A 12,525-nucleotide genomic window follows, 5' to 3' on the forward strand; every position below is an offset into this window, starting at 1 on the left:
AGACGATCCAGCACTCTCCAGGTGCATGCCTCGGCTGTGCTGCCTCTCAGACAGTGATACCTCTCCCGACCCACATCCCAGGGCGGACTCATTGGCCTGGCTTGGGTCCCTTGCCCGTCTGAGCCTGTGCCCAAAGGGAGGGAGCACAGATGCTGACCAGCCTGAGTCATGTGCCCCCCAGAGGAGGGCAGTACCTACCTCCCTACCTCCCTGGCCTCACTCTGGACCTAGAGCCACCCCCCACCTTCCTTGCTGACAGAAACCCGGTTTCCCCTAGCCAGTGATCGGTTAGCCGTGGACCTGTGATGCACTTCTTGTTTGTTTTTGTTTTTGTTTGTCGTCTTTGTGTGTGTGTGTGTGTGTGTGTGTGTGTGTGTGTGTGTGGTGTACTTCTGACCGATAAGACATGAGGGAAGATTCTAGAAATGTTTGCCTCACTTTTAAAGAAGGACATGAAGCAGCGACTCACTCTTGTGGCTTTGGGTATAGCAGCTATTGCAGCCATTCTGTGATCATGAGGTGTGACGCAACCTATTTCTCTGCTTTGTGACAGTGGAGCAAAAAGATGGAAAGAACTTGCTGGGGTTGTTCAACCTTTAATTCAAAACAGTTTCAAATCAACAGAAAAAGCGCAAGAATGGCGCAAGGAGCACGCTTCACGTGGACTCCCAGTTGTTACTATTTCAGGAAGCTGGTGCCATCAGTTCACAAAATGAACCCTTCAGGCTGTACTCCTGGTTTCAGTAGTTTCCTGGTTTTGCCTCCCATCCTCCCCCAGCTGACTACTCTCTTGGTGACCAGTTGCCTTAGAGCCGGGGTGGGGAACGTCCAGCCCACGGGCCTTGAGAAATCATGTGGTCTGGCCCTGCCAAGGCATTAGGGGTGAGTTAATGAAATGTTTAACCAAATATCCAGGCTAGTTTTTAAGTGGGTAATTTTGTATGGTCCACAAATATTGTTACAAATATCCAAATGGCCCTTGGCAGATCCCCACCCCTGTCCCAGAGGTACTTCCTGTTGTCCCTGAGTAATTTTTCCCTTTGGGGGTGACTTTGAGGCTAGTGGCCCAAGCTCAGATTCTGAAATCAAGAAGCCACCCACCACTCCCAATTTCATTTTAGCTGTTACCAATAACCATAACCAAGGGACTATATATATATATTTTTTAAATATATATTTTATTGATTTTTTACAGAGAGGAATAGAGAGTTAGAAACATCGATGAGAGAGAAACATCGATCAGCTGCCTCCTGCATGCCCCCCACTGGGGATGTGCCCGCAACCAAAGTACATGCCCTTGACCGGAATCGAACCTGAGACCCTTTAGTCCGCAGGCCGACGCTCTATCCACTGAGCCAAACCGGTCAGGGCAAGGGGACTATATATTTTGTTTTTTTGGGTTTTTTTGTGGTAAGCATCCGGTAAACCGGCTCCCCAAGCGTTAAGAGTCATCTCTAAATTCCACTGGTAACTTCCACAGTCGCTGGCGCACAGCTCCTGGTCCACACCATGGTGACTGACGACGTGGCACCCAGGAGTCAAGGGTTCCTCATGCCCTTTCTTCCTTTCCCTTCCCAAACCACACGTTTCCATGAGCCAGGGCCGTTCCAGCAACTCCCACTTCTCTGACGCCAACTTGAAAGGGAAAACGGTTCCCTCTTCCCACAGAATACTTCTGACACCAGATGTGTGGGTTTTCCACATCAAGCAGTTCTCCAGTTTTCTGCGGACACCAGCGGGGTGTCCTGCAGTTTAATTCAATTCCGACACAACCCAGCGTGTGTGCAGAACCCACAGGCTAAGGGGTCAGTCCCGCAAGACTTCCCCACTTTCGATGCCAGTCCCAAGTCCCAAGTGGTCACCTGTACTTCTGACCAACTGGTTATAAATCGGGGGTTCCCACAATCCCTTTCTCAGGTTGGATATTTTGCCATAATGGTTTGGAGAACTCAGGGCAACACTTGCGTTTGCCGGTTTATTGTGTGATGAAGGATATGATGAAGGACACAGATGAAGAGCTAGATGAAGAGATACGCAGGGCGAGCCCCAGGAGCTGCCACCCTTGAGCATGTAGCGTGTCCACCAGCCCAGAAGCTCTCCACACCCTGTACTTTGGGAGTTTTGTGGAGGCTTCATCAAGTAGTCGAGATTGATTGCTAACTCAATCTCCAGCCCCGCTCCCCTCCCCAGAGGGTAGGGGTGGGGGTGGGGAGCTGAGAGTCCCAAGCTTCTAATTATGGCTTGGCATTTCTGGTGACCAGCCCTGAAGCCATCCAGGAGCCCACCCAGAGTCACCTCATTAGAACAAAAGACATTCCTGCCCTGGCCGGTGTGGCTCTGTTAAAGCCTCGTCCCGTGCACCGGAAGGTCATGGGTTCGAATTCCAGGTCAGGGCACATACCCATAGGAGGCAACCCAGAGAGGTATCTCTCTCTCCCCCTTTCCCTTCCTCCCTCTCCAAAAGAAAAACAAACCAAAAAAGATATTCCTATCACCCAGGAAATTCCAAGGGATTTAGGGGCTCCGTGTCAGGAATTTGGGTCATAGACCAAATATTAAAACAAAAGATGCTTTTCGCATCTCTATTGCTTAGGAAATTACAAGGGTTTTAGGAACTCGGCCACTAACTGGGGTCAGAGACCAATTATACATTTATTATCTCACACTCTCCAACTTTTAATTTAGAAAAATTTCAAACCAACAGGAAAGGTGTAAGAACAGCAAATGAGCTGAAACCGGTCTGGCTCAGTGGATAGAGCGTCGGCTTGCGGACTGAAGGGTCCCGGGTTCGATTCCGGTCAGGGGCATGTGCCTTGGTTGTGGGCATATCCCCAGTGGGAGGTGTGCAGAAGGCAGCTGATCGATGTTGCTCTCTCATCGATGTTTCTAGCTCTCTATCCCTCTCCCTTCCTCTCTGTAAAAAATCAATGAAATATATTTAAAAAAAACAACAGCAAATGAACATCCATATGCCCTTCACCTAGATGCCCCGTTGTTGATATTTACCCCATTCGCTGAATCGTTCTTTACACTTGCCCTTTTAGCTGATTCATTTGAGAGTACACTGCAGATGTTAAAAGACAGCCCACCCCAAGTCTTCCAGCTCATCTCTCCTAAGAGCGAGGACTGTCTACACAGCCGCAATCCACGGTCAGACAAGAACCCAGATCTTTGATGATGTCACTGAGCCCCTGAATTAATTTGCCATGGAAACCTCCTAGCTCCAGACTTCTTGTTACGTGAGCGTTTCCCTTCACTTCAAAGCAATTTCCGATGTTTTACAGCCAAAAACTCTCCTGATACTCAGGCCCAGGCCCATCATAGAAAACATTAAAAATCACCCACGTCCCATATTGTATATATGTGGAATGTGTTGTTTTTCTATACGTTTTTCCATGTATTTTAATACTTTTATTTTAGACATTATTTGGCTTTGGGGATCTAATTTAGGAATGGCCAACCTCTAGGAAGACCTGGGCCCACTTTTGAAGTAAGAAAATTCAACCTACAGAATTGTTTTAAAATATAACACAATTTTTATAACGATCGCCCTTTAAGTTTGAACACTGTAAACATTTATTAATTCCAGCTTTGCAGTTTCAGGATTTGGGAGCCAATACTTTTTTTTTTTTTTTTTTCCTTCAGGTCTCAAATATTTTCTAAGCTCTTAAAAAGCCCTTAGCTCCCTGTAAGTCTATAATTAGGACCAAAAAAAATGTTTAAAAAAAAACAACTGAAAAAGACTGGTGCCTGAGCCCTGGAGGGCTAATGAATCCAGCCAGACCTCATAGGAGAAGAAGGACTGCTCACTAAAGACGAGTCAGGGCCTGTGCTCAGAGGGGGGTTGGCGGGCGGGGGGGAGGGGGACAGACAGCAGGTGGGAAGGCAAAAGTGACAGGCCTCTGCTGTGTGTGGGGAGGCGGCTGGGTGGGAGGCACCACACAAGCAAAGGCAAGTATGAGCAAGGTAAGTTGGGGGTTGGGAGACAGGCTCCTGCACAAACCAGCAGGAAAAGTGCCTGAAGTGGGGGGGCAGGGGGTGTCAGGCATTCTCCACCCCCACACTAGTTCTTTCTACCCTTCATGGAACAGGATCCCAAAAAGATCATTGTTTGAGGTTCAGATACGCCAGGCCCACAGTGTTCTCTCCTTGGCTCAGCAGATAAAGGCCTCAGTCAGCCCTGGCTTCCTGTGTGACCTTGGTCAAGAGGCCACCGTGGCAGGTGGTTGCTATGTCATCAAATAAGGGGGTGGTGTGTGGGGTCCCTCCCTGCTCTGACTTCCAGGACTCCTGGCTCCGACCACCACACCTTCCCCACCTGGCCCAGCAGGGGGGCAGCAGGTGCGGATGTGTTCAGTGGGCCTAGCAGCCCTCTCCACCACTGCCAGCTGGAGCAGGCACAGCCTTCGCAGGGCAGGGCAGGGCAGGCTGGGAGGGCGGCACAGCCCTGGATCCCCTGTCCGAGCAAGCCGAGCTCATCTCGTGCAGCAGCCAAGGTCCAGCCTGTAGGACAGGCCTGGAAGGTGGAGGACTTCAGAGAGCCCACTGCCTCCATTGCAGAATGGTGCGGGGGAGAGAGCCCTGGGGGAGGGGCGTTGGCCTGGGGAGGTGCAGAGAACGAATGCTGAGTCCCTCTCACATCATCCTGTAATCCTCCAACCAGCTGGTGCCTGGGGACAGTCCCACTTTCCAGGCCAGGAAGCAGGTTCAGAGAGGTCAAGGACTTGGCTACAGTCACAGTCAGGCAGCCCCAAGCCTTTCTTCCTTTCTTTCTTTTTTAAAATATATTTTATTGATTTTTCACAGAGAGGAAGGGAGAGGGATAGAGAGTCAGAAACATCGATGAGAGAGAAACATCAATCAGCTGCCTCCTGCACACTCCCCACTGGGGATGTGCACGCAACCAAGGTACATGCCCTTGACTGGAATCGAACCCGGGACCCTTCAGTCCGCAGGCCGACGCTCTATCCACTGAGCCAAACCCGTCAGGGTCCTTTCTTTCTTTTTTAAAAATGTATTTTTATTGATTTCAGAGAGGAAGAGAGAGGGAGAGAGATAGAAACATCAATGATGAGAGGGAATCATTGATAGGCTGCCTCCTGCACGCCCCCTACTGGGGATCATTTGCAACCCCAAGCATGTGCCCTTGACCAGAATCAAACCTGGGACCCCTCAGTCCGCAGGCCGACACTCTATCCACTGAGCCAAACCGGCTAGGGCAGCACTTGCCTTTCTTCTCCCGTTTCTGACATCAGCTTCATTCCAGGGCCCAGAAACGCTTCCCTGTGCACGTCAGCCCAGTATGCAGACAAGAAGAGGTGAGGAGAAGATGAAATGAGATAATGTGTAAAAGCGAGGCGCCGGGCACAGGGCCTGGCCGATAAGTAGGCGCCACCACACAATCCACCCTGTCCCTGTTCCTCCCCCCAGGAAAACCACGGGCCCTGTTACAGGGGACACTGGAATCTGGAGACTCCCTGCCCCCTGCCTAGGCAGGAGACTGATGGGGATGAGGAGGGGGTGGAGGGACCTCGCAGAGGTGTTGACCCCAGGAGGTAAACAGCTGGGAAAAGAAGCTAAGACCTTCTGAGACTATGAAAAACACACACCATCTGTTTAGACCAGAATTCCACCTTGTGCTAACCTTGTACAGAACAGGGTTTCACCTCCCCATAGTACAGATGGGGAGACTGAGGCAAGCAGGGAGAAGGGACTTACCAGGATGCCTCGGGGAGGGCATGGCAGGGCTATGACCAACACCCAAGTCTCCAAACTCCCAAAGGGGCCTTGCCGGGGGCCTATTCTCCGTGCCACACCGTGTCTCTCTCTACCAGCCCGTGGCCAGACAGATGCTGAAGAGGAGTAAGCAGCCCCTTGTCCGACAGCAAACACTCCTGGTGTGGGCATCTTCCAGGGGGAAGAATGAAGAAGCAGCTTTGGGGCCCTGGGCTGGAACAGCCGGCCTGGACCACCTGGTGGCAGCTGGGCAAGGACTGGGCCTGAAGCACCTGTGTCCTTGGTCTGGGCCTCCTCCTGAAATGCCCTGACTCTTGATCAGGCAGAGAGGGTGCCTGTGGCCCTTGGAGGAGAAGCACAGAGGAAAGGCAATGGATCTGCGCCCCCCCACCCCCACCCCGTCCCTAGGTTGAGGTTTGGGAAAGGCCCTGGAGGAAAAAGTGCAGCTGCTGTGGTTGAGTTCTGAGGCCGCAGGCTTGGTCTGGGAGGAGGGGGAAGGGGCTCACTGCGGGTGTGGCTCAGCCTCCTCTCCGGGCCTGCCTTGCAATCCCATGTACTCCCCATCTTCCTGGTCCTCCCGCGGGGTGGGCTTCAGTCATTGGAGGAAGGTGGCCCGTGGGGTGTGGGACAGTGGAGGCTGGACTGGGGAGGGAATGGGGGGCAGGGTGGATTTGCTGGCCTGCCCTCCAGATGTGAGTCACTCCTGGTCCACATCTTCTTTCCTTTTTGGCGCTGCCAATTTCAGAAGGAGGACAGCGATGTGGAGAAGAAAGTCCCGTTGACAACTTCCCTAGTAGCTTCCCACCTTGCCCAGTGCTCCCCACACCCCTCTCTCCACCTGGTTCCTGAGTGTGATGTGAGCACCCCTCCAAATCACCCCCAACTCTGTTGCTACAGTGATCCTCCCTGAAGCCCAAATCTGGCCTCAATACTCACCTTCCCTATAACCCTCTGTGGCTCCCCAGCACCCGCAGATAAAAGCATCTCCAAGCCCCTCAGTGAGGCCTTTCATCATCCAGGTACTGTTGGCCTCCCAGCCTCATGCTCCATGTTTCCACAAGATACCCTAAACTCCAGCCGTGGCCAGATGCTCACTGTTCCCCAAGTCTTTCTCATTTCAGATCCTCTGCCCAGGCTGGAATGCCAGCCCTTCTCCTTCATGCATCCTTCAAGGCCACCTTCACATTCTGGACAACCTCCATCCCACCAAGGTGCTTACTCATGACTTGTCTTAGAGCTGACATCATGCTATTCTTTCATTGGGTTCATGGCCAGATTCCGCCCTAACAGTGGGCTACCTGGGAGAAGGGACTGGGAGGGTTCCATTCTTTGAATCCTCTCAGACCAGCTCAGGGCCAGGCACATAATAGATGTTCAGTAAAATATCTGCTAACCAGATGGGAAAGATAAGGCTGTGCCTGGCCTTGGAGGGAGATATGTGAGGAGAGTGGACAGGGTGCACAGAGCAGGGGCCCTAACCCCTCATGGCTTGGATCAGCACCTGCCTCCCCCCCCCCCCCCCACCCCAGACCTGACCCTCTCAGACAGGCCAGAGGCTGTCAAGCAGGGGCTCTTGGAGAATCCCCTGCAGGCGCCTCAGGAGGGCCGAGGCCTGAGCCCTGAACCCTGGCAGCCGCCTCAGACTTGGCATCCGGCCCAGCCTCTCTTTAGCATTAGTGACAAGCACGCGCAGCTGCAGCCACAATCCCTGCTTCCGGGGGAGGCCCGGGTAGGGCCGGGCTTTGTGGTTAATGGGTCCTGGGCCCTCTGCATAGTCCTTCAGAAGGGGTCACACCCTGGCCGTGCCAGGGTGCAGCCTCAGGAACCTCAGGTGTAATTCCCCAAAGGACCCTGCACCCACTCCGCGGTCTTCCCTGGGTACCCCCTAGCTCAGCCTGCTGGCCCTGGGCCCCTTCCCGCCAACTCCTGGGCCTAGCTCATCCTCAAACTATTTTCCATTGGCTTCCCCCAATCCCTGCCACAGCACAATTTTTTCGTGGGGGCTGGGGAGGGATGAGGGAGAATGAGAGGTGGAGCCTGGACCCTGGGGGCGTGGCCACGAAGGCGGGGTCACCATTCTGATTGGTCAGCTCTGCTCCAGAACTGGCTACAAAAGTCCATTGACTCCGCCTCCAGTGGCCCCTATCCCTGTCCTGACTTACAATTGGCTGAGCTTCCAGGGGGCGGGACTCACCGGGGTCTGGTCCAGTTAAAAGGGTGGGAGCGGCTCAGGGCCCATCTCTCGGGTGGAGTCTTCAGACAGCTGGTGCTGCAGTTCCCAAGACCATTTTTCTGTCCTCAGTCATGGCTTGTGTGAGTGCGGGGACCCCGCCCCAAGGCTCGGGGTGGCGTGTGGGCAGACAGCTGGGAGAGTGGGGCAGTCAGGGTTGTAGGCCCCACGGTGTGGCCACGAGCAAGTATCTTCTCTTTTCTGGGCTCTTGGTGGTCCCATCTGTAAGATGGGGGTGGGCACCAGGGTCTCCCAAGACCTTCTCAGGCTTAAGAATTTTCTGGATTCCTCCAGGGTCTGACAGCACAGTCATTTCTGCCAAGGTCCGACATTCTGCAGCTCTCTGAGAAGTAGGAGTAGAAAGGGTGTGGCCAGCTTGGGGGGGGTTTAGTGGGGAGAGGCACTTTGATGGCGTCCCTTTCCCCTCCTCCACCCCAAAAAAGCCACCCCGCTGCAGCTGTTCCCAGTCACCGGCCAGGGCAGTCACCCTCTGCTCTAGAGAGCCTGAAAAGGCGCCAGGACCTGAAATGGCTGCCCGGGAAAGGGGCCTCCCCAGGTTAGTGGGTGGAAGGGGCTCTGTCCAGGCTGGTCAGGTGGGGGCTGGGGGAGAGAAGGAGGCGGGAATCTTCCCCAGGCCCTGAGGGAAACCGTTCAAGTTTCTGGCAGAAGGAACCACTCGCTAGCAGTTAAGCTGTGCGTTCAATCTTGTTCACCCCCAGCCAGCCAGCTAGACTGCCAACTCGGACCAAGGCCTCTCCTCCTAACGGAGCCTGGCCCTGCTCTGTGGGGCCTCCTCGCCACCTCCCTCCTCTCTGCAGAGGGGCTGGTGGGGGATCTCCCAGCCCCAGGCCCTTCTTCTCCAGCAGAAGGGCAGACCCCTCCATCCACCTTCCTTTGCACCAACGCCCTCACTCACAGAGTCTGATTCTCTCCGTCTATTCCATGAGGCGCTAGAGCACCCCAAATCCAAAATCTCCACGCTGAACCGCAGAAACTTCTAGACCTTGGATTTTAGAACCTCAGTCATGTTACAGATAGGAAACTGACCCGGCTGGGAGCGGGGGATTGCCCGGGGCCACACAGAGAAAGGAAAGCTAGAACTTGCACCTGGTTTCCCAGTTGACCAGGTCAGAGGATCCAGGTGGAGAGGACCCCACCCCCAGGGACACTGCATCCTCTAACCCGTCTGGGTGGGGTCTTGCCTGCAGGGTTTGGTCGCCAGCAACCTGAATCTCAAACCTGGGGAGTGCCTCCGAGTGCGGGGCGAGATAGCCCCCGACGCCAAGAGGTGAGGGGGCGAAGGCGAGAGTGGCGGGAGGCAGTGGCCGGGTCTGGGCGCCGGAGGGTCCAGCCCGAGGGCAGGTAGGGGCGTGGCCAGCCAGGCCCCACTCTGCCCTCCCTTCTGGCGGCGGGAGGCCGAAGCTGGGTTTTCTGGATGAGTCACTTCCTCCGCGGGATCTGGATGCCTCCACCATTGTCGCCCCCTCCCCTCCCCTCCCTACTCGAGCCTCTTAAACTAAACCAGCTGCGGCTCCATCGCCTACCTCGGCCTCCTCCAGGCCCTGGGCGGGACCTGAGGCTGCAGGGGCGGGAGCAGGGCGGGGAGAGGGAAATGAAAGGGGTGTCCCGCCCAGTGCTCTCCCGCTGAGGTCCCTCCTGCGTTCTTCACCCGCAGCCCAGCGCTCAACCTTTCATTCCTTCCGTCTTTCCTTCACTCATCATTCAGCCAGCTGGTCTATTTTCTCAGCAGCCATGTGACCGACCTTGGACTAGTCAACCAACTGCATTGAGCCTCAGTTTGTTAATCAGTAACCAAAACAAGGGGTCTGTGGTTGTGTAGAGGATGTGAGATGCCGGATCTCGCAGTGAGGAGGAGATGATCAGCTGACATGATCAGAGCCGCATGCATTATTCATTTCATTCTTACCAAACCTCAGGGGCCAGGATTGCCATTACCTCCACTTAGCAAATGTGTTATGATTTGTTCATTCGCCCCACAGCTATTGAGTGCCTATTGCATGTCATACCTCGTGCTGGGCACCAAGGATACAAAGATACACCAGACAGACAGGACACTTGCACTCCCAGAGGTCTTCTGGAGGGAGTCTCCGACCTTGGCCAAAGGGCTGGGCCGCACACTACAGTCTGCAAGTGTCTTGGCTGTCAGCACAGCGAGACCCATAGAGATCCTTCTTGTGTGGCCCCCATTGTGCAGATGAGGAAACTGAGACCCAGAGAGTAGCAGGGACTTGTTCAAGGTCACACATCAAGGAGGTGGCCAGGCCAAGAGATAGAATCGGGTTTCTCACCTCCGGGCTCAATGTATTCTCCAGCTCTCTATGCATTGAATGCCAGAGAAGGGTTGGTCTGAGGGGGCTGTCGCTGGCCTACAGCTGGCCTCGGAGACCTCAATCCCTCCCACCTGTTACCTCCGTAGCTTCTCGCTGAACCTGGGCAAAGATGACAACAATATGTGCCTGCATTTCAACCCTCGCTTCAATATACATGGAGACATCAACACCATTGTGTGTAACAGCAAGGACGGCGGGACCTGGGGGGCTGAGCAGCGCGAGTCTGCCTTCCCCTTCCAGCCTGGAAGTGTTGCAGAGGTGGGCTGGGGACTGGGGCCAGGGGCTGGGTGGACTGGGGCAGAGCTGGGTTTAGTGGCTAGAGACCTAGGCCCCACCTTGCCCTTCCTGCCCACCCCCTTCTCTCCCTCACTCACCTGCTGTGTCATCCCCTCGCTCCCAACCTCAGCGGACTCACCCGTGAGGTAGGGCTGTCAGGGCTACGGGAGGAAAGGGCTCTGGGAGGGCCCGTGGCCTGTGGGCCATGGCTGTAGCTGCACTAAGACTCCCACTGGGGACACTGCTCACTGCCCTTTTCCTCTCCCAAGGTGTGCGTCTCCTTTGACCAGGCCGACCTGACCATCCAGCTGCCAGATGGATACTCATTCAAGTTCCCCAACCGCCTCAACCTGGAGGCCATCAATTACCTGACAGCTGAAGGTGACTTCAAGATCAAGTGTGTGGCCTTTGAGTGAAGCCAACCAAACCATAGCACCCAATAAAGGCAGCTGCCTCTTCCCCCTGAACCAGCCTCGTGTGTGTGTGTGTGTGTGTGTGTGTGTGTGTGTGTGTGAGGGCATGTCCCACTAACCCCCTCAGGCTCTGCCCCTTTCTTCTATCCACTGCCTTGATGGACACCTGCTAAGTGCCAGTGACATCTGAGTCCCCTGGGCTGAGAAGAGAGCTCAGTACATAGTAGGAGATTTGGTGACACACAGCTCCCAACCCTAGTGGGCCCCAGCACACAGTAGGTGCTCAAAAGATGAATAAATGAAACCAGGGGGAAAGAGGCAAGGACAGACTGATTCATGCCATGGTATCTGGGGCAGCACAGAGAAGGGTAACTGAGCCCCTCATTTGTTCTCATGAGCTAGAAAGAGCTGGTTCAGACGGTGGTGAGGGCTACAGCTGTGTGGCCTTGTGTGCATTAACTGACCGGAGCCTTGACTATTCATATATGTGGGGGACTAGTAGCACATAACCAGTTGTGAGGATTAAGAGAAATGTGTGAAAGAGGTGAAGGTTAGTGCAAGGCCCCTGGTAAACAGTCGTGGTTTCTCGCCCCCACTGCACTCAAGCCTCTGAGTGGCAATGTGATGCCCTGGTCTGTACCACACCCAGCTGAGCTTGGCAAGTCTCACTCCCCAGAACAGCCAGCAGCAGCTGTGGGGCCCTGGGTAGGTCTTTTCTGTCTCCAGCCTTCATTTCCTCACCTATAAAATGGGGGTTATTACCCACACCTGGGCCCTTTTGGGTGAAAGATTCCCACCTCAGCGGGTCTCCTAGGAAGCACATTTCGATGAGAGGCCAGGAAGGAAGGAGGGCACATGCTGGGGCTCCTAAGAGCCACACCCAATCTCCAGGCTCTCCTGAGTCACCCAAGTGGCCACCCAGAAACAGCTTTGGAAATCTGGTTATGGGAGGGCGCCCTCTGCTGGACATTGGAGAAAGTGTCCCCTCAACTGCCTTTCTCTGGTCCTGAGAGTTCACTCACATTGATTCTCCCTAAACTGGCTGAACACCCACAATACACCAGAACTGGGACTACATGGAGCCAGAGGAAAGCCCTGGGACAGATAAGCAGAGAGACCACTACATATGGAGGAAGGAAACTGGGCTGGGATCTGACCTGTGTTCAAACCCCAGCTCCATCACTGTTTGCCCTCGGATCAGCTACTGAACATCACTGAACCTGTTTCCTCATCTATCAAATTGCATTTATACTAGTATCTGCCCTACGGGGTTGTTGCAAAGATTTACTGAGGTAATGTACAGAATGTATGGTGTGTGGCACATAGTAAGGGCTCTGTAAATGTTGGTTTCCTTCATCTCTTTTTAAAAAATATATATTTGTATGGATTTCAGAGAGGAAGGGAGAGGGAGAGAGAGAGAGAAACATCAATGATGAGAGAGAATCATTGATCGTCTGCCTCCTGCATGCCCCTTGCTGGGGATCAAGCCTGCAACCTGGGCATGTGCCCCTGACCGGAC

The 12,525-nt window shown here is 54.1% G+C and overlaps 1 protein-coding gene across 1 annotated transcript; it reads left to right on the forward strand.

The window, feature by feature from the left end:
* The first annotated feature begins 7,912 nt into the window (after positions 1-7,912).
* LGALS1 (galectin 1) lies at positions 7,913-11,063 on the forward strand. Its single transcript, XM_080659651.1, has 4 exons — positions 7,913-8,049; positions 9,175-9,254; positions 10,404-10,575; positions 10,863-11,063. The coding sequence occupies exons 1-4, from the start codon at positions 8,041-8,043 to the stop codon at positions 11,007-11,009; spliced, it is 408 nt and encodes a 135-aa protein (XP_080515777.1). The 5' UTR covers positions 7,913-8,040; the 3' UTR covers positions 11,010-11,063.
* Positions 11,064-12,525: the final 1,462 nt, after the last annotated feature.

This window comes from Plecotus auritus, assembly GCF_963455305.1.
Source record: "Plecotus auritus genome assembly, chromosome: 3".
Lineage (NCBI taxonomy): Eukaryota > Metazoa > Chordata > Mammalia > Chiroptera > Vespertilionidae > Plecotus > Plecotus auritus.